Source organism: Hirundo rustica, chromosome 2 (assembly GCF_015227805.2).
Source record: "Hirundo rustica isolate bHirRus1 chromosome 2, bHirRus1.pri.v3, whole genome shotgun sequence".
Taxonomy (NCBI): domain Eukaryota; kingdom Metazoa; phylum Chordata; class Aves; order Passeriformes; family Hirundinidae; genus Hirundo; species Hirundo rustica.
The window spans coordinates 79,547,488-79,573,884 of record NC_053451.1 but is presented as its reverse complement, the minus strand read 5'-3'; the positions used below and the strand labels follow the sequence as shown (position 1 = coordinate 79,573,884).

Below are 26,397 nucleotides of genomic sequence, written 5' to 3'. Positions count from 1 at the left end.
TTGGCAGCCAGGGATGTGTTGGCTGATGTTTGGGATTCCTTAGAGAATGTAATTTGGTTACAGCAAAGAACTGCAATAGGCTGACTTTCTCCTGGTCTCTGTTTTTCACTTGATGTAGTTGTTGTCTAGAAAGTTTCAAGATACTGGAATTGCTTATGATACTTACACGTGGTAAGGACTATGAGGGCCCTTTTGCACGGGCCAAACGGCCTTTTGTGTAGGAGGTGTCCTGGCAGGGCCGTGGCTCTCCGTGGCACCAGCCCCGCGGGTAACGCACCTCTTTGTCTTTCAGCTGCTTTCGCAAGTACGATGGCCCGTGTCTTCGTCTATGGCACACTAAAGAAGGGCCAGCCCAACTACAAGCACATGATCAACACGGCCAACGGCCTAGCAAAGTTCCAAGGAAGGGGCCGCACAGTGGAGAAGTACCCGCTGGTGATTGCAGGGAAATACAATATTCCTTACATGCTGAACATCCCGGGGACAGGCCACCACGTTGCCGGGGAGATTTACTCTGTCGACGAGCAGATGCTGCAGTTCCTGGATGAGTTCGAAGGCTGCCCAGACATGTACCAGCGCACCCTGATGAGAATCCAAGTGGTGGAGTGGGAAGGGAAGGGCGGCGCGGGAGAGGCGCGGGCAGCGGCCGACGGCATCCTGGAGTGCTTCGTATACAGCACGGCCACGTACCCGCCCGAGTGGGTCGGGCTCCCCTACTATGACAGTTACGACTCCTCGGGGAAGCACGGCCTCTCCTACGTCCTACGGGAAAGCCGGGAATAGAAACGGGAGGTGACGCAGCCTGGCCGAAGACATAGCGCTAAGCGGGTGTTGCTCGGTAACCCTTCCAGGAAAGCTGTAATACCTTGTTATTAAAATGCAGGAGCTCTTGTAACCTTCCCAACCTAGGAGCCTTGGCGCTAGTGTTGAAGTCCTGTAGGCCCAGAGCTGCAGAATCCTCCCCAGGCAGTCAGTGTCCTCCTGGCCCCCCCAGCCTGCTGCAGGTAACTGGGTTTGCACCAGGTGTAAAATAACTGTGTGTACATCGGGCCTGGGGTCTAATTATTCTCTCAAATTTCCTCTTTGCCTTGGTGCGTAATAATGGAGGTCAGTGAAAGGCAGAGGAACAGATCAATTTTTTTTTTTCCCTGAATTTACAAATTTTCTTGCACTAATATCTGAAACTGATTTAAATGTCTGCAAAGTAAAGCACAACGCCTATTGAATATTGACTTGTATCGGGTTTAGTAGGCTACTGCATGTAAACAGGGGAAGCTGATCCGATAACTTGGTGCTTCTAGACAAATAGGAAATTGCTGGAGAAATTGTAAAGATTATTCTTACTCTGCATTGCAGTGGGTGTTTTTCTGAACTGGAAAGGTGTATTTTTAAACCATGTTTAGTTTTAAAAATGCACTGTCAAGAAATACTGAGAGAATATAAGAGAGTTAGCGTTAAAATTGTATTTTTAATTTTACATTCTAAGCACTTTGGGTTTCACTTCCGTTCACTGCGTGACTGTAGGATTTGGGGGTGTGTGTGTCTGTATGCCTGTGTATGTGTGTGTCCGGTTTGGGGGATGTGGGTGCTGTTGGGGACCAGGAAAAGCAAACCTACACTGGAGCCGTTGTGGGCACTTATTATCAAGGTGACTTTTGCCAAGCATTTTAATGCAGAACTTGCAACCATATGCAAACTGAGTTTCTTAATGGGGGAAAAATTTTATATACATAATGAAAATAACCAAAGTACCTGTATTGTGATTATTGCAACATTTAAATTGGAAAAAAAAATATGTAAAGAAGACTGTTGTCCCCCTGACCCAACCAACTGTGCTGGTTTCTGTACAATCTGGGAAAATTGTGGCTTTCTCTTGTCACACTCCTGTGCCTTATATTTTCCTTCAGCTGCAGTGTTTTTTACAGATAGATTGTACAGTAGCTAAAGCTGCCAAAGGGATGGGATCAGGCATTGTATGCCATGCAGTGAGCCAAAGTACCATCAAATGCAACAAGGATACAATTGAGAACAATATTGTACTTTCGCTTCACTGCCAGTAGACCTGTGACAGCCAGAGGAGATCCGGGGTAGGGAATCAGCCTAAACTTTAGCAGCACTAGGCACTGCTGCATCTCATTTAGAAAAGCTTTTATGTTGCTGCAGTAAGCAAAACAAGTAACTTGATAGTAGAATAATTGTGTCTCTCTAAAATACTTGTCTGTTTAGGGCAACCTGCGGAGACTGAACTGTGCTCCTTTGGGAAGGGATAAGATGGCAGTAAGGAGATCTGCAGCGTCTCTGCCTCAGTTTCTCCTCCTGCAGAGGCATTAATTTTCCTGGAAGGCAGGTACTATTCAAACACTCTCCTTACTCATCTTGATGAGTTCTATAAACTAATTCCCTAAGCAGATCCCTGGGCTACACCTTCCCCCTTGGCCATGTGATGCAGTTAATTAGCAGTGTCTCAGTAACAGGAAGAATGCCTCTTCAGTCAGAAGTTTCAAGCAGAATCAAACTTTCCTGGTTGAACGTGAATCACCAGCCCTGTCACCAACTGTTTTCATCCTTCACCTTCCAGTAAAGGGCCCAGGCACCTCTGGCCACAGAGTTTCTTTCTGGGAAGTAGCAGGACTCTGTACATCGGAGCAGGCCTGCTCCACTCCGGGGCAGTGGTCAAGGTTCCTTTGTCTCCCTTTCCTGGAAGGATTCAGGAGGAGGCCTCGTCTGAGGGACAGCATGTGCTCTTAGCAGTACCCTGGGGCAGCTAAAGAGCTCTGAGAACAGTGCCAGCTCCTTCTGTAAAGACATCCAGTAATCAGAATCAAGAAGATAAGAGTGGGCAAATTGAGTATGGAGTTTGAAAAAAAAGAAGACAATACAACTTTAAATGAAAATACATGACAAACGTCTGCACTAGCAAAATAAAGCCTCTGACCTGTAATTTAAACCTAATCCATACAAAGCATTAAAAATATAATAATATATAAGTATTTAAAAAATATAATAAGTAAATCTATAATTATTAGTTAATAAATAATAATTAGTTAATATTAGTTAATAATAATAATACATCTGATCAGAATTTAAGCCAGTGGTGGTACCTGTGCAGCACTTATATAGAGTAAAGGAGAACTGCTCAGTTTGCTCAGTGGTTAATTTTTCATTCTTGCCAGCCATTCTGTACAGCCTGGCTGGGGCCTCAAACCAGGGACATTGCTGTGGAGAAGACAAATCAGATTTTGGCTTTTGTTGTGTTTTCTTTTTTTAAAAAAAGAGGCTTTTCCTGTTTCAAAGCAAAAATGGTATTTTATTGATTTTATTTGATCCTGAAAAATCAAAGCATTACAAAGGTTATGTACAAGTATTTCTGGAAGTAAAAATCTGGGATCTGTTGCCAAGATTAAACATCTGTGTTTGCTGTCTTAACCACTGATACAGTAAATACATCTGTATAAAATTTTGTGCGTAGTACTGTCCGTTTTCTGTGTTGAAATGTCTTAATGTTACTTTACAGATGAAAATAATAAAGGCTTAGTTAATTCAACAGTGTAGAGGCAACCTTTCATTCCAGTTCCACCAGCAGATCTTCTTCTCCAACGGTGTCACCAGCTTTGCAGTGCACAGCTTTCACCTAGGGTGCAGAACAGCAGAATTTAAACCCTTCCTGGACAGCCTGGTGAAATAAATGGCTTAGCTGATGTGGCTTGTATTGCACAGAGCACTGCGTCTGCATGCACGGGGCAGTGGCCACTGTGCAGCCTGAGGACACCCCAGGGACACAGATCCACCTGTGCTGCCAGGGCCTCCAGAGGTTGAGTGCTTGACCTCCAGTGCTCAGAGCCCAGCTGAGTTTTAAGTACCAGTGCTTGACAAATGGTGTCCAACCCCATCAAGGTATTCAGGCACCTACCATTAGCTGCTTTGCTTGCAACAGAGATGCTGGAAGACCTGAATATCAGATAGAGATGCCACTTTTGAAAATTAAAAAGCACCTTTTTTCACCTGGTTGCACTGCTGTTTATTTGTTTTAAATGGAGGACAGGCTGATTGTTCAATACTCATGTTGGGACAGTGCAATGAAAAAATCCACCATTTCGTTAATTACAGTTTTCAAATATAGCAGAATCTTGGTAACTGCAGCCATGAAGTGGGTTTCTCTCAGTCTCCAGAAAGTTGGGATAGATGATTCAAATCTGAATTGAGATCCTTTAACATAACTGAATTTGGCAAAGGGCTACCACTCAGGTAAGTGCAGCTATATCTGTAGATGAATTACATACTCCCATGCAGATTCCTGAATTTTAAAACACCAACATCTTAACACTAGTCCCTCATTTCCTCTATAAAAGGCTGCAACATGTTTGAATTCCCTTTCAGCACATGAAGCAATAGAAAATATTTGAAGCTGTATAGAGTTTGCTTCCAGTATTAATTCAGAGCTCACACTGACACGCTCAAATCCTTGTTCAGCAGATATCTCACTTTAATCATCCAAACGCTACCCTGGTCTCCTGAAGGAAATGCACAGCATATCCCGAGTACAAGGCAGTGATGGACATGTTTGACAGTCTAGAGCCACGTGAGCTGTAAGCAGATGTCTGCCTCTGCAGCACAGGCACACTCACAGCACTGCTTCAGAAATGACGCTGAGCACGGGCAAAGACGGCGTGATACGTACAAACAAGGGCTTTATTTCTAAATCAGTAGCTGGGCAGCGTACCCAATTGCTGAGCCTCAGTCTTCTAGGAGAGGAAAGCAGTGTGAAAAACATTCTACCCCTCACTTTGCTTTCTCTACAAAGCCAAGGTTCAGCAAACATCGGAGCTAACCAGTGTTTCAAACTCCCCTGCGATTTCTGCCGTGCAGCAGGGCCGGTTCCTTGTGCTGACCCAGGTGCAACTGTCCTGTAGAAGACAGGAGGCTCACCAGTTCCTCTCCAGCTTTCTCTCATTTTTAAACCACCTGCAGCTGGAGTAAACTCAAAGTAGATAAAAACAAGCCACTTTTCTCACAGTTACAAACAGGAAGACGGGGTTTGATACAGAAAAGGAATTCAAGTCAGGAATGAAAATGGGAACGTCTTCCAGCTGAAGACAAATGAACTGAGTTTCAAAACATAGTTTCAAAGCATCAAAACATGGACTAACAGCCTGTGCCAAACATCCCATTCCTGTGGAGAGGCCAAGTTATTTTAGCACTCAGAGCCATGACTTTGCACTGCAGAACAGGATGAATTCTGTTTAGCAGCTTCATTTCTACACAGCCCAGAACTTCTGTGCTTATTCTAATTCTTAACATTCTACAGGTCAAATAACATGCTCGCTATTAAAATGGGTGCACCAGAGGGACATTGCAAGGCGTACATGTGGCCCCCTGAATGGCCTGTGCACCTTTCACATCCTACCTTGGGGAGGATTAATAAACCAAACACAGGTTTTCTGTGGCATCTGTACTGAGTGAGTGAGAAATATTTATTATAATTATTAGAAGTACAAGCAGGATGGTAACGAACAGGCCCATGGATTGCAGAACACCTTGGTGGGAAAGGGAAGGTTAAAAGTGAAAAATAAATGGGGTGGGTGGGAGAGGGAATGGCATTTTAATTACAAATACTAGTTAAAACAAATGGATGCAAAGAGCAGCAGTAAGGGATTAATTTTTTTTTTTTAAATGCTTGGAAATATTAATCAAGTGAGAAAATAAATTACATAGAAATTAATGCATGAAATAAAATAATAAAGTGGCAATGTTAGAGCAAAAGGAAAAGGAACATAATCCTCTCAGTATATTTTTCTCTTGAGACCCAATTTTGCACTGGATGCACTGGAAGAGGCAAGTCCTGGGACCCAGCCTCGGTGACAATTTTAGAGCTGTGCCAAAAAAGCCTTTCTTGTAAACACACAAACAGTCCTTGGCATTGAGAGCCATCCTGAGACCTCAGCGAACCTTGCCAGTGGCAAACGCCATCCCTGCCCGCAGTCAGGCTCCCTGCTGCCTCCATGCGGGCTGAAGGCTCCTGCCCAGGGGTTGTCCCTCAGAGAGCAGAGGGGCCTGACCCCAGGCAGAGGTGGGCTGGGGCAGGTTAGGAAATAAGCAATAGAGGAGAATATATAATCCAGATCCAGACTATGCTCTCCCATTGGAAAGGATGGATCTGGGGCCCGTGTCTAGGTGACTGTTTCAGGCTGCGAATTATAATCTGGCACAGGGATGCTCTGAAGTCCCAACTCGAGGTCTGACAGTCCTCAGACCAGCTGGGGTTTAGGGCATGCCCTTGTCACACGAGCTTAACCAGTTTCCTGCCCAGAGTGCTGGTTTTGGTACATCCAACACTGCAGCAAAGTCCCAGCTCCAGGGCTGCATCGTTGATCCCTCAGAAGCAGGATAGCCTAATGCACAGCCTTGCAAAGCTTAACAAATGTGCGGATCTAAGCTTGATATTTAACAGTCACAATAATAAAAAATTGCTGTTTTCTCCCTCCTGCAAAAGCACTTTCTGTGCCTTGTTCTGGGTGGGTTTTTTTAATGTCAAATTATTTGCCATTAAATAATTAACTGGCAAAGAGAGCTCTCTTCTTCAGTTGCTCTTTGGAAAGATGAAATTTGGAGAAGTGGTCTGCAACACCTTTCAATTCAACTTGGCATTGTAACCTCACAGAAAACAAATCATTTAGGAGAAAGAGAGTTATATGAATTTCCGAAGCCAGTAAAACTATTTCCCGCTGTGCTATCTAAGGCTCGGAACTACTTAACAGCATTCACAGCAGATGCAAATGTTACAAAATTAAAGACACCTCACTCTGAAAGACTTACAGCAATCAGGCTTAATTTCTTAACAACCAGAATCGTCCGTTTTTCCTTTTTAAATTCTATCCTATTTGACAAGTTGCATATGGTTTTAAGTGACCTAAGGTGGCTTACCTTGCCTGTTTTAGCAGCAATCATACTGTTCTGCATTTTCATTGCTTCAATTACACAAATCTCTTGACCTTCCGAAACCTGGTGAAATTCAAGCAGTACAAAATGAGGATAAAGGATTTGAAATGTTCTAAGTGTGATGATTCTTATGGAAAATAAAAGGATTATTTTGTTAAATGCTATAAAGACTTTCACGACACCAGTCAAGTCAGCCAGTTACACAGTCACAACACAAATGACAATCACAAAATTGGCAGCAAAATAGCGGAAAAAAAAAAAATCACCTGCTTAGAACTGTCACCCCAAGCAAACCTGAAAGGCTCCTCTCCCATCCCATCCATTCAGCTCCAGCTTCCACAGTTCACATTCCACAGTTCACACCATCACAGTTCAACATCAATTAAATGCAGAGCAAAATTTAATTTGTGCATTTTTGGCCGGGGACCTTCAGCTTTGCTTCGCTGGCACAGGGCCCACGGACACGCATACTGATTTGGAAGTCAACAGTTCATTGGCAGGTGTCTGGAGGAGCTGGGGCTGGAGGGTCCAGCAATACCCAGTGGGCTGATGGTGAGCCCAGTGTCACACCTCTGCACATGGCAGCCTCTGATGGTGGCCGACGACTTTGGACTGACAAAGGAACACAGTCAGGGAGGAGCCACCAGCTCTCATCCAGGGGGGAGCCAAATGCAACACTTTCACCACAGCTCAGAGCTCTTAAAAGGAAACACTGAGGCTTCCTCTTTCTGTTTGTTTGTGTCCTACTAACAGACATGTGCAAGCTCAAGGTCACCAGGAATCCACTGGGCTGCTCTGCTGGGCTCCCTGTGCTTCCCAGCCAGATCGTCCCTCCAGTGTCTTGGACCACCTTGCGCAGAGGAAACTGCCACTCAAGGCTTGACAGTGGTCGTGGAGACTGCCTAAACACGAGAGGCAAAATGGGATTTGGAATCTACCCAGTGTAACCCAGCGATCAGTTGGTCATTCCACAAAGATGATGCATGCCAGAGAGGAAGGGTGCCAGGACCGACATGCCAGGATTTAGGACCTGTGCACTCCTATGGGATGCCTGGTTCCAAGTGCCCACTGCACGTCTTTTCATTGGGCTCTTCTGCAGATGGAGTCTGCTATTCCCTTATTATCCCAGCAAGTTTGGGATGCTTTCTCTCTGATATCCAAGTTTCATTAAACAGGGTAATCTGAAACCTCCAGAAATCTGGTTTATGCACTGTTATATGTGCCAGTGCCAACAAAATGTTTGTTTATATACACACATACATACACAGAGATATATTTCTCTAATTATATGTGAAATGAATAATACATATTTAAGGACAACAAGTGTGTACCACTTTGGAGGAATATACTAACACACAGATGTGAAGTCAGAGATTAAATGTACATTGTATGAAAAACATTCCAAAAATGCAAGTAAAGCTATTTTTCCACTAACTGACTGAAAAGCACTGATATCTGCCTATGGATTCTGAGCAAAACAAAACAAAAAACATTACATTAAAAGGTGCTTACACATCCTTTCTCCAATAGATCGGCAACAACAGTATGAGAGGTTTTGGAGGGTAAATATGGAAAGCATTTTCTATGGGAATATGGTGTACTAACTGGATACAGAGAATAACCAAAACCCAACACCCTGGAGAAATTCCATCCTGAGCTTCAGGCAAGCACTTAAGTCATTAACAGGTGTCCAATTTGGTGAATAGTATCAAAGACTTGTTATTTGTCCTCAGTTATTTCCCCTCTATTCCGTTCCCTGTCTTTTGTCTCCTTCCTTCCACACCTGCTGCTCTGCCCATAGCCTTGTCCCAGCAGCTCACTCTTCCTTTCCTTTCTTCTTGTCCTCTCCTTTTCCCTACCTCATTACTTTTCTTCTATCTGCTCTGAACTTTCTAAACATCTCTGAGGTTATGAGGAAGCAATGAGTATCTACTTTGGATTCAAAGAGAAGGGAAAAAAAAAAAAAAAAGGCAAAAAAGTTTGTTGGGAGAGGGTTTTTTTAAAATAATGCCATTATTAAAATATGCATTTCAGATGCTATTATTAAAATATGCATTTCAGAAACAACTTTGCCACCCTCTGGTTAAACTCTGCTATCAGAAAGCCAGGAACACAGCAACAGAGGTTGCTGAAGATTGAGATGGAAGGACGACAAGAAACTCTCTCCTCGAGCAGTTACATTTAAGTGTAACATGGCTTCATCGGGAGGATGATGTGCAAATGAACCAGCCAGCAATTATCTAAACAGAGTTCTGGAAACTCTTCTATGGGAAAAGTACAGAATTGTCTCAGTAGATGCTAAAATGGTGCTAAAATGGCAGGAAGTGTTAGTGATTGTGGGATGGAAATGTCCCTTAATATGAATTTCTTCTCAGTTTCCCCTCTTTCTCAAAAATGTAGTTTTTGTGTTTTATATAATGCCTGCTGGGTCGATGACAAAGGATGCAGTGTCTGGGAAGGAAATAACCCCCTCAACCCACAAAATTTATAGTCAAAGTGTCCAGTTAACATCTAGTCTTACTAATTTGAAAGGAAAGAGGCACTTTCAGCAGGTACCACGTGTGAAAATGCCATGTCAGTACTTCTGATAATGTGCAATTTGTTGAAAATTATCTTGGCACAAGTGTCACTTAAGCACAGAAGTTTAATTACCGTTCTTATGTTAAACCTTTACAGCTCCACTCATTGTGTTGCAAAGCGACAAATCCTAAAATTAGGCACTTGTATCTCTCTTTCCTCTTTTTCAGTCTTCTGGGCATTGTCCAATTTCTTTCATTCTATAATTGCACATATCCTTTTGCCTGTTATTTAGCCTGCAAATGAAAACCGCAGAGATGTGTACAAGTTCTTGATGTCTAACTTATTTAAGGATTTATCTGGACCATTTTTAATGCTGTATTATCATCGTATAATTTATTTCTTTCAGTGGATGGTAAACCAGTGAAAACCACCATCTTTAAATTTCCATTTAGAGAGGTCTCAGTGATGACCCAAATCTGTCAAAACAGGCAACTAAAATCAAACAAAAAAATCTCATTTATTTGAACCAAGTAAAGTAAAAGGGCTCCTTTTCTTAAAAGAAATTAATCTCAGGTACCTTTTTCACAGAGTTACACTACAGACAAATCAACCTTTACATGGCTTGGTATATCAAAAAATAAATGAGTGATTAACTGCTAGACCTGCAGTCTGTATTTCAGCAGTTTATTTCTGCATGGTGCAGTTCAAAGTAGCTGTTCAGTTTTGTTCTCCACAGAGTGAAAAGGAAAAAGAAACAGAAAAGAGGAGGGAAAAAAAGAAACCTCATTGAAGAGGATGGTACTTAACATCTCGATACTGCTAACAATTGTAATGTGAATTTGGGAACAGTCAGTGGTGCTGTTTGAGTAAGTCAGGGACTGCACAGTGGTTGTTCTCTCTGCTGGCCTAAAGGTTACACACAGGACAGGGAACTGTCTCCGGTCATTTCCCAACCAAGCCGCTCACGCCACAGGGTGGAAGCAGAATGTGAGAAGCAGCAGTGCCAACCCGCTCTCGGTGCACCTCCCCGAGGCCCACAGAGGCTATCCACGCTCAGAGATAGGGCTCTTTAAAGCTCAGAAGCACGAAAAGACGGCGCACACCCGAGGGCATTGCTACCACGGGATCCTTGTGAATATGGTACACTTTCTGCAGACTTTTGTGCGTCAGCGGATAGAGACTCACTGATTGTGACAGGACGTCTCCCATGTTAGGCTTACAAAATGGTCACAAGCCCCACAAGTCTTTCTGATAAACCCAATGGGCGCTGATGTATTTCCCCGCTCTCTGTCTAATTGGTGTAAAGTTTGCAGATCTGAATCACCGATCTTTTATCCAGCTTGCTGCGTCCTCTCCCTTGACATGAGGTCAGGGTTCACATTCGCATCCGATTATCGAAGTGGCACTCATTAACCGGCAGCCTGCCTCGCACCAAAATGAGTTCGCTGGAAGGGGAACTCGGCCCATTTACTCAGCAGATTTCAGCATTTTAAGGAGGCCTGAATGTCACACAGTATTGCCACGTTTTGAGGAGTTTCAGACATCTCCAGCTGATGATTAATTGTGAGTGATGGGAAATAAAATCCAGTAAAGCCAGCTGCTTGCCATGGTCGGCAAAATTACTATAATGGATATAGGCTGCCAATTTTCCAGTTTTACTGGCAAGTCTTCCAAGTGTAATTAAGGGAAGTTATAAATGATATGGAAATCTATCAAGTCCCATTTATTTTCAGAGGACTCTTTCCCCTGAGACTTTTATCTTCAAGCTTATAGTTTGCTTTGTTGTGCTAATGATTTAAACCACTTCTTATTTCTGATTAAAGCCCCCAATATCCTTCACAAGAAGTTAGATCCACTTTATTCAGAAGGATTTAAAGAAACAGAAGCCTTTTTAAAGTTGTGTTTGTAAGCCGTGCTGAGCTCTCACTTCCTCTGTGGAGGCATAACAGAGCATACTCCATCTTAGGCACCTCACTGCCATCTGGATTTCCGCTTCTGACAAACCCTAGGGACTGGGAAAGATTTGGTGGTGGGGAAGAATGAAGAGAAAAGAGTGAATAAAAAAAATAAAATTAAAAAAAACCCCACCATCAACAAAACCCCAACTTGCCTCCCAATCCTAAATCCTCCAAAAACAAAGATCGTAGGTGCTGCTTAGACACCAGGCATTTAGCACAGAGTGGTGTTGCTCACTAATGTTGTTTGATTTGGAATAAAAGCATGAAAATGATGTGCAAAGGCCTAAAATTGGAGATGTAAAGGATGACTGCACAGTATTCCATTTCTCAATTTCATCCTTCAGAGCCACAAAATGGGGGTGATACAGTTACTGGATGAGATTTACAGTAACAGCTGTGGTCTTCCCACACAAGGGAGGACCTTCTAATGGGCTAAGGTCTGTTTTGAACAGACGGGGAGTAGCAAAACAAGGTTCCCTATTAAGGGTGTGCAGTAATATTCCTGATAAAGAAAATGAGTAGTGGTAGTCAGATTGGTTTAAAAGACCTAAATCTCCTTTCACTGTTAAAAAAATATAAAAAAAAAAAGAAAAAATAGAGCTATTTTAGGAAGTGCTAACTGCTAAATAAATGAAAGACATGTGAATGTAAGGGTTTGTTTTTTTCCTTAATCTCCTCCCTACAAACTGTAAAGAATGCATAGGAACCAGTGCCAGGGGCATATGGCTTTCTCCTGTGCTGAACATTCATACAAAAGACAGGTTCATCAGTCATTGGAGTATCTGGATAAAAAATTAGCTCCTGATGGATGGTATTTAGAGCTTACCTGCTGCTAGTACATTACCAGAGAAGCACAGGTTTTGAAACCCACATGACATTAGAAACCGCAGACCATGAAATACCCCACGTGCAGGCGCGCTCATAATGTGCGCCAGGTTATACAAAATAAGAAATAAGCTATTTAAACCCTCTGCCTAAAATTGGGCCCGCTGCAAGGAACCCTGGGTCAGCCCTACACAGGCCAATTAATGCACAGCATCTGCTGTATAGAAGCCGTGCATGAAGCACTTCCGAATGATTTCAGCAATTAAAAGAAAACTGTTTCCTGCCTGTTTTGACAGCAACTGTTTCAATGCAAGAGTGAGCACCAAATCATTGTGTGCAGCTGAAAAAATTAAGTCTCTTTTTTTTATCTTGTGAAAAGGAGGTGGGAGGGATGAAGATTTCTTACGGAATCAGATCGTTCTTTTGTTGTCCGACATTCTGTGTTTTTCTGCCAAATTAGACAGAAGGCTCCGAGGGTTTACGGGGCCCTCTACAGTATCACCTTCTGGTGCACTGTGGCTCCCTAAAAAGACGGATCAATATCAACCCTGCTGATTTGCCTACAAAAGTGAAAATCCCTCAATTACATTTTTAAGACCATTATATTTAGAACACAAGTGCTGTGATGTGTAACATTTTTAAGGCTCTTGGAGCTGAAGGGCAAAAAACCGATGACGGCCCTAAGCAAATATGAGCTTGGATTTGGTTAAAAGTGAAGTGAGAGTTGTGTTTTAGTGGTATCTCTTTCCTCATCTTTGGGAAAACACCAGTAAACATCACTCACAATTTCCACCATACTGCAGCTTAAGTCCCTGTTGAGCCTTTTTAGTGAAAAGAGACAATGCAAGAGAGTGCCATATGAAAGAGAGCTATCTTCTCTTGTAGCCTTCTGCAAAATAACTGCAAGCATGCATCTTTTTTACGCTTGTGCAAAATCACTGAGCAGTGCATTAAGTGGTGCATGTGTGAATGCACATTCACTATTTATGAAGATACTGGGAATTTTGCTTGTTTATTTGTTGTTTAAACTTAGTCCATGCTATTATCATTCCCTTCCCAGATTTTTTTCTCTCTGACTTGCTGGCAATCTGGCAGACAGCATCCAACAAGAAAACAAATCAAGAGGAATTGGATGAGCAACAACTGCAATTCCTTGGCATTGTCCATTACCATGTAAAATAATTAGTGCAAGTCTTCTCTTCTGTCCAAATTAACTTTGAAACCAGAGCTACAGAACTGCAAATATAATTAGCAGCAATTAATAGTACTTGACAAATAATTACTAAACTTTTTTTTACCGCACTCCTTTAACGAATGAATCCGAACACAGCACATCCCACATCTTCTGACCTCTGACTAAAGGTCACTGATGTCCCCCTGACAGCAATCAGCACTGGTCATTGCACTCCCACTTATCCAAAACACACTGCCCCAACTGCCTCTGCCATCCCAGGGTGCCGGGGAAGTGATATGCAGGCAGAGCACTTCTGGGGCTATTCTTCTGCTAACTCAGCCCAATCTCTATCAATCAACCCTTTTAGTAACAGCTAAAAAGTTGTTGCTATTTGAAATAATAATAATAATAGTAGTAGTAGTAATAATAATAATAATAATAATAATAATGATTTGTATTAATTCATCTCAAAGGATTGCTAATTTTTTTTTTCCCCTTAGGAGGAAACTCTAATAATACTGACTATTTCTAACTCACAATAAGAGGATTTTCTTCTTAATTACACTGTACTTGAACACGAATCCCAGAGTGTGCAATTGCATAAGATATACAGTAATTTTTTTTTTCAAGTCAAATATAAAAAATACATCAGTACATTATGAACTATTATTATAGGTTTGTTTGTTTTGGTTTTTTTTAATGTAACCAGAATTATTACTTGTGACCCCATGTAATAAGAATGGTGAAATGTTTTAATACTTTTAGTCTGGAAATTATACAATTGTGAAAAAGTCTCCATTTCCTGTTTACCAATAGGGTTTTTTTCCACCAAAAGATAAACCCCAAGAAAATTGCCAAATACATAGAATCATAAAAACTATATAAGGTTTGTGACCATATTTTGTCAAGTCTGCAAACTCCCTTCAACGGACAAGTAGAGTTTATATTTGCTCTGAAGAACAGGAGTGAGGAAAGGAGAGAAAGGGAAGGAAAAAGGAAAGACAGCAAAAGAAAAAAATGTCCATACACAAGAGAAAAGTAGTATTTGAATTAAACAATAGTATACTAAATTATTGATACCATATTTATCCAAAGAGAATGTGAAACTTAAGCAAATAAATTTTAACCGTTTTAACCTGGATGTTGTTTCTCTGCTATAAACTCCAATTAGTATAAAATTTAAAAGAGGAAATTTTTTTAAGATTTTGAGGTCTGAATGGCAAATACAACTTTAAACAACACACTACTGCCTGATGGCAACAGGTAAGGTTAAAACTTCACCTTTTCTTTCATAAGAATGAAGTAGTGACAAACAGAACTTAGAAAGCTCTTTTGTTTTGGTTCTTAGTAGCGAGCATTTCAGCAGTAGAGGTCAAGCAAAACATCTTTTCCCATAGCAAAAACTTCCCAAGGCTAGTGAGATGGAAAATCATGAATAAAGATCTTTTTAAAAAACTATTCTTCTAAAGAATAACAAGAGAAATTGAAATAAAATGCATGCAGCTGAACTGAAAGAGGAATGCCGTTTAAAACTTTTTTCTTTAATTACTTTTAAAAAGTGGAAATACAGTAATGTCTTTTGTAAGTTATACAACTAAAAAAGCAGCCTTCAACTTACCCAATTTTGAAATTACCGAGATAATTAGCGTCTACATTTAACAGCTGACATTTTGGTAGGAAAAAATTCATCCCATGCAGCATTAATGCCCATGGCTACACTAGCATCAATCTGAAATCATAATGAATGTTTATATCAAATTTGTATTTTAAAAATGGCTTGAATGGTGATAACTTCCATACATCTGGAGTAATCTTAATCTGCTGGAAAGAGAGGAAATTTAGAAACTTCAGTGACAATCATTAATCATCCTCTTCTTTTGGCTGTAGCCCTAAAAGACTCAGTAACACTGGGGTGTTCACCCAGAGGTGCTTTCCTCTTACATATTTAAGTGTGGGGGGAATCACGAAAGTGATTTAGGCCACCAGTTATTAGGCATTAGCTTATTGACCAATGCTTAGCTTGGTAAGGACACCTGGCTAACGTTACTAAAAAGGAAAAACAACCAACAGAAACATACAGCTAAAAGAAGAACACCTTCACCTTTCTGACAGAAAACTGAAAAGGCAAAAAATATGTTCATAGGTGAAAATACAGCAAAGGCTGCAAGGCAATCAGGACAGCTAAGATCTTTCTTTGTCGCTGTTGACAGTTCAGACTATCACTCTGGAATCAGTAATGGGAACACTTTGGGTGCGTTTGCTTTAGGAACAACAACATTGCTTTACCTGTGCAACCATAAGGATCTAGATCTTTCCCCACTCCTGCACTTTAAGTGCACAGAATCCTGCTCACACAAAAACCAAACAAACAACTCCACACAAAGGAGCATTTTCAAGTGCCCGCCCGTGTCCTGCCCTCTGAGTAAATAAAGGAATTTGTGCAGCTTTAGTAGTTTTTATGGTGCTGTCTTTGTGGTTGCTGTGCTGAGATTGGAGCCACGTGCAGTGCCATCTCTACACTCTGGCATAAAAATCCTGCTGTGTGCTGCCACCAGGGTCAGCAAGAACTGAGTGGATTACTTGCCTGGACTCTTGAAGTCCAGTGGTTTCTCTGGCCCACAGCACTGTGAGGAATCAAAAAGTAATTCACCCAAAATCAAATTTCATCCTAAGGCCCGTGACCATTAACAACTACTCAGAAAACAAATATGCAAACACCCTCATTCTCCATCAAGGGATATATTTCCAATATTTATGGGACTGTGTTATCATGAGGAAAGTAATCTAAATTTAAATCTTCTTTCCCTAAATAATATTAACCTTCTTTCTAGTCAGCCAGATTTCTGTTCATTGTTTATGTTGTTTCTGCTTCTGAATGCCTTCACTGTGCTTCCAGGAATAACAGAGTGACAACTAATTACAGTCTTCTGATCACATGAAGGGAAATAAAGAAAGTAGAAAGTAACTAGAAACCTAAAGAAATTGGCAGCATCACAAGTTCTGCGTCTCTCTAAATGACAAACAGCACTTCCCTACTGTGTTACTACAATCTACAGATCATCTTACAGACAAAAGAAAATAAATTCCATGCATATGCAATATCTTTTGGCAAAAAATGAATTGAAAACTGCTTATCAGCTGGAGAGAGGATGCTCACGCAATCTTCTATCAGGCTCCATCAGACCTCAGCAACAGCAGCCGAAAGGGAACAATACGCTTCAAGTAAAAACAATGACACATCGAGCGGGGAAAACTAACGCAGAGATCAGCGCTGCCCTCTCATTTGGCCAGGGAGCCCCGGAGAGGGACCAACAAACGCCGTGCGCTTTACGTGACCGCGCGATGCCCCGGAGCTGAACCGGAGGCAACGGACACGAGCTCGCAAGCACGGCCAGCCAGCCAAGGATGAGGTGACCCTCTCTAGGCGCTCCTTCACCATTTGTCAAGTCACACCTGAAGGAGGGGATGAGAGCTCAGCTCCTCGTGCTGCTGATCGCTCTGAGGGTGTCCCTGCCGGCACAGGGACCGTGCTGCACGAACACCGCAGCGCCCAGCTCCCAGCTTAGGGCAAACCAGCTCAGAGTAGCTCTAGCCTGACAGCTCCATTGCCAGCAGCAGCAACACCTGCGGGGAAGGACGGACAACTACCTCACGTTCTCCCGTTTTTCAGCTGTGCCGTTTTCACACACCGTGCAAATCTGAGCCGCCAAACCCAGTGGCAAGCACACAGAATAGGAGCTAACTGAATTCCCATTTCTCCAGCGCGCTAAAGAAATTAGACTTTTCCCAAGCAGCGCAACAAAAAGAGCTGTATTTATCAAGGAGCTACAGTTCCCTGCCCATCACGCCTTCAGCAGCTGTAGTGGGTGAGCTGGTTTCTGACAGACAGCCAGGACGTGTAATCTGAATCCCACCATCCCACCGCTTATTCAGTGCTGAGAGCTGATGTTACCCCCATTCGCTCGCTTTTTTTTTCTTTTTTTTTTTTTTTTTTTAACGTTTTGACACTAGTCCTGAAAAGGAAGGATTTAAGTTAAATCCTTTTCAATAACGCAAATGTGTTTTTTGCAATTAAAGCCACACAATTAGCAATGACAAGCTCAGGTCAGCAGAACATAGATTATGCTGCTCAAATGTTCTGCCACTCAGTAAAAAGCTGCAGGAGAGGAGAAGAGGAAAAAAAAATCTCACACGCATTATTTAACAACTTGTGCTCTGATGCACAGCACCACTTGTAGATTTGTGGAAGGAGGTTCATTTATTTATTTACTTAAAATCCCTTAGGCTCTGGCCTCCTCCACTGATTGTACTCCTTCAAGACAACAAGAACTATTCTTCGGGGCAAGAAGGCTGGTAACATTTAGAATTAACTTCTCAAAAATAAATACTAAACAAATATTTAAAGTCTCAAAATCCGTGGCTTAAAAATGTTTCCATTAATTCTTCACAAAAAGAGAAGTATTTGCTTATGATCTCCCTCATTCAGCCACTTGTACTGCCCTAGACAAAGCAGATTCCTCTGTCCATGTCATGAGATAAAGAATAATTTTAATTGAATACTGTTCCTTTGTTTTAAAGTATCTAAACTCTGTGTGTGCACAGTACAGATCATAAACAAGAAAGCTAAGAGTAGAAGCTAAAAGATTTTTTAATTTCTTGCCAGCTTAACTTAGATCTCTTTCCTCTGAAATATCCTTATTTCATTACTACAAACATTGGCACCTAAAGATCTTTTATATTAACATGATGACTCTGTTTTCACTGTACGCAGACAGAAACAACCATATATTTTAAAAGCAAAGGTGGTATCATAGCAAAATGTAAGAAGCAAATATCCCACTTTGCCAGCATGATCAACGACTGCCACCTAATAAGTGCAATGCTGATTTTGAATTTCAGATCTCAATCCCATTTTTGAATCATCTTTTAAGAAAATCTAGGTTTCATTGCCATAAATCATGATCTGAAGCTACATACATGTTTATGACATCATTTAACTGACAACAGCACTTTAAAATTAATATGCACAATCTGGTTCAAATATTCCTGTGTCTGCAATCACTCCCTCGTTTTCAATGGTTATGGGAGACAAGGGCCTCGACCTCAGAAATAACATATGACACAATGTGGTAGAATTTCATATAAAGCTGAGTTCAAGACCGTATTTACACACAACTTTAAAACAAAAATTTGTTTCCAGCTCAGTGAGGTAAGGAGCACTGGAAATCCCCGGAGCAGCAACAGCATAATCCCTTGTCCTTCTGTATAGCAAGTTTATTCCTTCTGCAAGACAAGAAGGCTACCACATGAGCCTGGAAATTCCCAGCACAGAATTCCCAACTCATGTGCCTTGCAAAATGATAACACAGGGCTTCTTAAAAAGAAAAAAGAAAGAAAGAAAAGAAAAAAGGATAAAGTTAAATATCCATCCTGTGTCCTTTTTTTTTCCTAGTAATATTTCCATTACTTCATGGCAGAAAATCAACAATTCCCTCGTGCTAGCACTAACAGCAGATAGATAGATAGATAGATAGATAGATAGATAGATAGATAGATAGATAGATAGATAGATAGATAGATACATGATAGATCAATCCACACACACTTAAGTGAATTTACTCACAATTTCCTCCCTTGTACCTGTCCTGCCCCTCAAGATATTTGGGATACAAAACCAAGCTATCACTTTGAGTTTCTGCTGTGGACTTGTACCAGGCTGAAAATTTTCCTTTTAAAGTCGGTTTAATTTGAATTGGTTTTCCTTAGTAGTTTTTATAATTGAAACTAAAAACAGTACACATCCTTCAGCACACTTTATTCTACAGGTGATTAAAAAAAAAAACAACAACAACAACAAAACCAAGACAACAAAAATACCCCCACACCAAACCTGTCATTTCAGTTGCACCAAGGCGAGATTTCTGTGGGATATATAATGAACATGCAGATATATAGATTGCATTTCTTACCATGTCCCCAGGCTTGACAGAAACTGCCACCACTGTTCCAGGCATGGGAGATCTCAAAACGCTGGAGGTGTCCTCTGCTGCTTTCTCTGGCATGTACTTGCTCAGCTCCGCAGCAGCCTTCGTCAGTATTTGCAATTTGTACTAAAGAATAGGAAGAGGACTGGTTTAGAAAACTGTACCTTGGTGAATTCCAGTCAATAACCTGCATTATTTTATGGCATGTTTTTTATGTAATACATCTGTTAGATGTTCTTCACAGGAGCGTCTAAAAAACACTGTTTGAAATCTTTATTCAGAGTTTCATTTTCAGGATGTAGAAAGAAAAATATGCAACCCCAGTCTGCAGCAAAGTGCACATAAAACCAAAGAAACAAGTACAGTAAAGAGATGTCAGACTCATTTTAAAATTGAGGATAGAGAGAGGAGATACAAATATATAATCAAAAATGCCCTTATGCTTGCTGCACCTTATCTTTGGTGGATAAGGAATATTGAGGGATTTTTTTCCAGTGCGGTGATGAATTGGAAATTGACCTTTTGGGAAAGTCTGCCGGACTTTCAGGGACATGACTGATCTTAAACATTATATTTACCTTTTAAACATTCGTTTTTACCACGCATTTAATGCTTGAAGTTAGTAAATTTGCTCGGATTTTGCAATTAAAACCTCTTTAATTCAATTTCAATTCTGATTTTTCATGCGTAAGCAGAACAATCAAACGCTGTCATATTGAATGTGCTTTATCTGCAATAAAACCCACTCAGCAGCCGTTATCTATCAGGAGAAAATATTGCTTTCTCTAGTATGTTTCATAGCAATTAAAACCAGAGCGGAATATGACAACCCTCAAGTGAGAGCATCCCTTTCAGCGAAACCTTTCTGAAGGCATGTAAATGTTGCCTAAAGTGACTTCGGGCCGAGGGGGTTTCATTTTTACGAACTTGCCGTCGCTTGGCGAGCTCCCTGCCCTCAGACGGACGGACGGACGGACGGACGGACGGACGGAGCCCGGAGGGAGCGCAGGGAGCCAGTAGATGGCAGCAGGTCTCTGTGTGACGCTGCCGCCTCGCCGGGGCACGCAGCGAGGGCCGGCACCGCGCTCCATCAATAATTTAAACAAAGCTTTCAATAATAAGCATCCGGCGGGCGGCATTTACAATTCAGATGCGTATTTTGCCGATGTAAAGTTCAACACCTTGCTTGGAACAGTATGTTCTCCTCCAAAACAATTAGCCATTGTTTTATTAACGATAAAATGTCTTTGCTTTTTCGTTTTTACGTGGACAGAAAAAATCCGATATCCTTATGGTGAAGGTAAAGGGGGAGTCTACCTTCTGCTTCTGTAGGAAGCAGAATAAGTAATTTAGAAACGCATGCAAAAGGTGATTAACTCTGCAGTGACACCTGTAAAATGCAGCTTTCAAAGCCGAATTAAAACAACGTAACAGGGGATTATCGTCCTCTATAAACGGTGTGCGGACGCACAATATTTTGTGAGACGAACAGTGCAGCCATTCACTCGGAAACTCTCGCTGCTAACCAGAAACAGAGGCAAATCGTCACACGAACCGATCCTGCCACCGCACCCCAGGAGCAGCGATGTTCCCTGAGGCTCTAAGCGGCGCCCAAAGATTTGAGGATCCGTTCCCAGCCACGTGCCGCGGTCACAATGGCCGTGGCCCGGGGGAACCAGCACCATTTCGTCCGCAGAAAGCAGCTTTGACTCCAAGCCTCCCGCAGGCATCATCACGGCAATCCAGACCGCGGCACTCGCGATGCCCACCCCAAGGCACAGCCGGCTCTCCCAGCTCCAGGCGCTGCGCTCACGGCGGCTCCTTCTCCCGGAGCCAGCGGCACGTGTGCGAGCGGGCGGCGGCACACGCTCCCCGGGCAGGGACAGGGCGCGCGATGCCTATAGGAGAACCGGGGACATCAGCTGCGAATAGAATTGCAGCAGTGTGACAAGTCAAATAATAACATCTCACGCATGTTTCTCTACTCTTGAGTGTCTGTTTTGCAATCAAGACGTACAAGTGTCTGCCAGTTTCTGAAGGATATGATCCTTAAGTGAAATTACTGTGCAAATAAAAGCTTTTTACTCCTATTATAATTCATCTGAGTCATAAGTGGCAAGGAAAAAAAGCTTGCAGAGTGTATTCTGCTGTCAATCTAATAAACATTCTGTGTAGAGGGACTATTTATCAAAGATAAATTGTACTTTAAAGTCCTTCATTAAATCTATGGGGGGGAATATAATTACAACAAATTGCACAGTTTCAGTATCCATGGTTGGTGTCTTCTTTGTACTCAGAGCTTGAAAATAAAATTTTTTTTAAAAATGAAGAAAAAATGGAAAATGCAGAAATAAATTACATTTGTGGACCGTATTGTTGCCTCTTGCAAGAGACTATTTTGATATGATTTCAAAGGATTAGGTTTAGATGCCATTTAGTTTTTTAAGACACATTAACACTCCTGAGCTGCCCAATTTCAAAATTTAAACTTGAAGGGAAAGCCAGACCTTCTGCATTCATCTAGGTTACAGTATTTCACAGGGGTTGAAATACAGAATTCCCTATGCACTTCACAACATTCAACAGTGGGGGAAAAACACATTCCTCAGTATGCTGCACTTTAAAGCTCAGTTCTCCACACCAAGCTAAAATATCCCTACCAAACATTGTTTTTACTATCTTTATAATTTTCATATCTTTTAGATTCCTTTCTCTGCAGGACTCCTGCTTTGCTTGGAGTGAGATGTAAGAGTCAGTACTCTCAAAGCTTTAAAATGCAGGTCTTTGTTATTGATGAGCTGTTCCTTTTCCTTTTGTATTTGTTTATTGTTCTTTAGTCTGTTTGGGGGATAAGCAAGTTACTGTAATCAAAAAGTAAAAAATAACAACAGTAAACTTCTGGGGAAAGGCCTTTCTTGGCACAGTTGGTTCACAAATGACCTTTCAGAATATGAAAAGACAAAGCCGCAAAGAAAGGTTCCTTCTCTAAGATTACCTTTGATGTATTTCTGCTGTTGGCCGGACCCCACTAAATACCTGCATAAAGATCCCTTTGTGATGCTGCTACTTATCCCTGGAGATGAGTTGTGGAGTGGGTGCAGGGTGCTGTTCACCCAACCCGGGTGCCGCCTGCAGCTCGGTGAGAGCCACAGGACTCTCGGGAAGACCAAGTCAAACAATGCCCACCAGAGCTGACACAACAAAGACAATTAAGAAAATACCACATATTTTCATTACATGACAAACGCTGCTGCTATGCCTTTGATTTAGAGAGAACAATGCTGAACTTAGGAAGCAGAAGTTTTGATACGCTTCTAACCAAGTGCGGATGAAGTTCTGATTTTCTTCCTTTATGCTCAGAAGGAGGAGATGGGAAATGGGAGAAAGAAGGGGGCGTAAATTGGGGAAGGCTGTTAAGTTTGGGTTATAAATAGAGACCAGGAGGTTTCCACTGGCCTAAACCAGAAGAAACATTTGTTGAGTCATAAATAGATTGCAGGTGGACTCTGAGAGCAGGGATATCTGCTAGCCATCAGATCTGTGCTGATGAGTAGTTGTCGCCAGCCACTGCTCCACTCCACAGGGTTTCAAAGCCCAATTCTGCCCGCCAAAGTCAAGTCAATAAAGCAGTACCAAAAGGAGTCATACAGCTTTTGATGGCACAAACAGGTGTTTCTTTTTCACCAGACCACTGGAGACCACAGTCAGTTGACAAAAACTATAGCAGGGAAAAGTGATGTCACTTAATAGCTTTCCAAGGGTAACAGCATCCTGTCCTACCTCTCCCACTAAATGAACTGGATATTTATGTAATGCAAAAGTACCTCTTACAACCAAATCTCCACGACAAAAATAAGAACACAAAGAGGTGCAGTAATAGCAATTCAGGGTGGGGGTGGGGGAGAAGAGAGCAAATACACTGAAAATTATACCTTGGGTTTTGTGGATTTTTTTTGTCAGTACATTCCCTACTGTTCCCCCAGGTCAGCAGACAAGTAGACTGATTGCTACAAAAAAGATGGCCAGGGCATATCTCGCCCCATCTGTGCTTAAAAACAAGTTCTGTAGTTTGCACAGATATGGTTCCCTTAACGTATACATCAGAATATTGCAAATCTTCACTAAAATGCTCAAAATTGCACTCTGTTACACCTCACATTGGTTTATTAAATATGATCTTCCCTGTACACTTGAAACTCGTGTCCCCAGAAGCTGTAAATGTTCAAACTCCATTGGAGATTTTATAGAGTAATCACTACCCATATGTTACTTACGTTACTGTTTGGACTGCTGACCAGATGTGGATTTTCAGTACGCTTTACCTCAATGTTCAACCATGTTTTTCAAATGTCTGTCATTCCTGTGGTCAGAAGGGTGAAAATCTTATGTAGCTCAGATTTCAGCAGAGGAATTGTCTGCTGTGTGTCTTCATTATTTTCACTAGCCTCACAGTCTCGGGTTTGGAACCAGTGAAATGTATTAACTATGGTCACATAATTTCCCTTCAGCACTCCTAATCCACGTCCTGCCTCAAGTCGCTTCACTGTTGTCACCTGTGGTTTGACGTCATCAATTCACACGGAGTACATTATTCTGTATTCAGTGGAAGGAGTACCAAGCAATCTTCCAGATCCAAACACAATGAGCGCGCTGCCTTTTTTATTAACCATTATACACATCAACATCATGACCATACCCTTACTTAGATTTCCACCGCAGCATCTAAGCAGGAAAATGATGTATTTATTCCATAGTATTCGACTGTGTCAGAACAGCCTTGTTTCAGAGTCAAGAATTCCTTACTGAACAAGGAGACAAATTGACATTTTGCAAATCACAGAGGCTTTTTTGTTTTTTTTTCCGAGCTCCGAGTTCTAGAGCTAATTTACATCCACAGGGTGGTGGCGAGGATTGGCATTAACACCTGCACAAAATAACAGCACTTTTAGTCTGGTGGAAGAGCAAACACTCAAACTGCTACAGGGACACAGGGACACAGGGACAGCTGATGAAAAAACTAACAGTAAGAAAAATCTCAACACGGTCACAAAAATCATGAGCCTCTAGGAGCAGCAAAAGGGAAAGAAAACCGAGAGGAGCCTCACCACCATGCCGTACGCACTCCAGCAGCAGAAACTTAATTAGACTTGTAATTCAGCCACATTTCCCACTTTCCATTCCTTGTGTGATACATAATTAACACTCTAGAGAAACCTACCAAGGGTTAAAGCCATGCAAAGAATAGCTTCCCTCCGCTTGAGCCGGAGGCCGGGCGGGCAGAGCCGAGGGCGGACAGACGGAAAGCCGGAGATGTGCTTGCTCCCGGCCGGCGCGGGGAGCCGGGAGCGGGGAGCCGGGAGAGGGGAGCCGGGAGCGGGGCGCGGGGAGCCGGGAGAGGGGAGCCGGGAGCGGGGAGTCGGGAGTGAGGAGCCGGGAGCCGGGAGAGGGGGGCCGGGAGCGAGGAGCCGGGAGAGGGGAGCTAGGAGCAGGGAGCCGGGAGAGGGGGGCCGGGAGCGGCCGCAGCTGCCGCCGCCGGAGCAGCGCCTTCGCACAATGCTTTGACAACTCCATCAGCGCAGTCTCAAGGTAGCTGTCAATCAGGATGCATCATTTAATACAACAGCACACTAAGGATTTTCTCCTACAACCCACATGACAGCGTATCTACAGCTCTATTTATATCAGCGCCCAGTTGTGTTTACAATGCTGCTGTAATTAGAAAAGATGCAACAGGCAAGCAATATTATTCAGATTCCCATTTTGCCATGCTGCCGTGTAAAGTGCGATCTTGCTTCACAGAGTCACGCTAAATGACAAAAGCGCTATTTTCTTCAGTCTCTGTGCTCAGACAGCACTTCATTTGCAGCTATCTATAATTAGATTAATGGTGTAGTGCCGTACAAAGCAGGCCCACTTCACATCAGATAGCATATGAATTAGGACAAACACTTATTTCAATTCCAGGCAGAGAAAGCAGTGACTGGGGTATTTAGCATACCCTTTATGGTGGAATGAGATGTTAATTGTGTACCATTACCTCTAAACTGCTTGCTTGTTGTATAAATCACTGTGCTAATTGATGCAGAGATAGAAACGTAGCCACAGGCAAGAAAGCAACGGAATGAGAGCTGAAGATGGTGGATAAAGGATTATCGGGTAAAACCATATGGAGATGAGATTCCTTTGAAACCTGCCCACAAGCAGTACTACTATGAACTACAGGGGGAAAAGTGCTGCACGGATGCGTAAGGGAAAAAAAATAATATATATATATATATATATATCGTTTACATTATCGTTTCGAAACAGAATCTTAGAAGCGTATCCAAGCCAAGCAGAAAACTGAAGAATAAATGTGTGTAATGAACTTTAACACATGCTTCCTTCCAAAAGACAAGTAGCAGCCTGAGCCTGGCCTGGGAACAGGCACCACACTGCCCGGATTTGGGGGCTTGAGTTAATAAGTAACACTTGTAAACTACGCAAAGCAGATGTTCCCCTGACCCAACCGAGGGCTGGAAATGCAGGCTCTGCACACAGAAAATGTCTGTGCAAACATATAATAAAATAAATTTAAAAATAATAAATAGAAAACCAACCGAGACATTCAAGTGGCTACTGATAAACTAAATGTCCTAATAAGGGAAGGGAAGCAACTTTACACACCTGTAGTAAAAATTATTCACATTCTGGCCCTGCATATGCAGACAGGAAAACTCATATAAATCCCCCTCCTCCGTATACTGCACAAACAAGAGGAGAATCTCTCAGAAGTAAGGAGTAGCTGTGTCAGCACCAGGGCTATCAAGGCCTGCTTTTTCTCGGATGGGATTGGTGGTTGTTTGCCATGTAAAACACCATTACAGCCCTGGGGGTACTCCCAGCTGCAGGCCCCAGTCTGCACTCTTCCATCTTAAAAAGCTCGAGTTTAACCAAACCCTCTGACCACACTCCCTACCACACAGAGTTGCAGCTTCCTCCTCCAACTGGACACATTTTA

At 42.2% G+C, this 26,397-nt stretch overlaps 2 protein-coding genes across 3 annotated transcripts in view; one reads left to right on the top strand and one right to left on the bottom strand.

The window, feature by feature from the left end:
* The window catches only part of GGACT (gamma-glutamylamine cyclotransferase), a 28,477-nt gene extending 24,933 nt beyond the window's left edge, over positions 1-3,544 (top strand). For both annotated transcript variants that reach the window (XM_040054655.1, XM_040054656.2), the window contains exon 2: positions 293-3,544. In XM_040054655.1, the coding sequence (XP_039910589.1) occupies positions 310-783 (474 nt within the window). In that variant the 5' untranslated portion in view covers positions 293-309 and the 3' untranslated portion in view covers positions 784-3,544. The remainder of the gene's footprint in view (positions 1-292) is intronic.
* The window catches only part of PCCA (propionyl-CoA carboxylase subunit alpha), a 264,586-nt gene continuing 241,681 nt past the window's right edge, over positions 3,493-26,397 (bottom strand). Inside the window, 3 exon segments of the mRNA XM_040054654.2 lie at positions 3,493-3,631; positions 6,922-6,999; positions 19,383-19,523. Of these exon segments, the coding sequence (XP_039910588.2) occupies positions 3,563-3,631; positions 6,922-6,999; positions 19,383-19,523 (288 nt within the window). The 3' untranslated portion in view covers positions 3,493-3,562.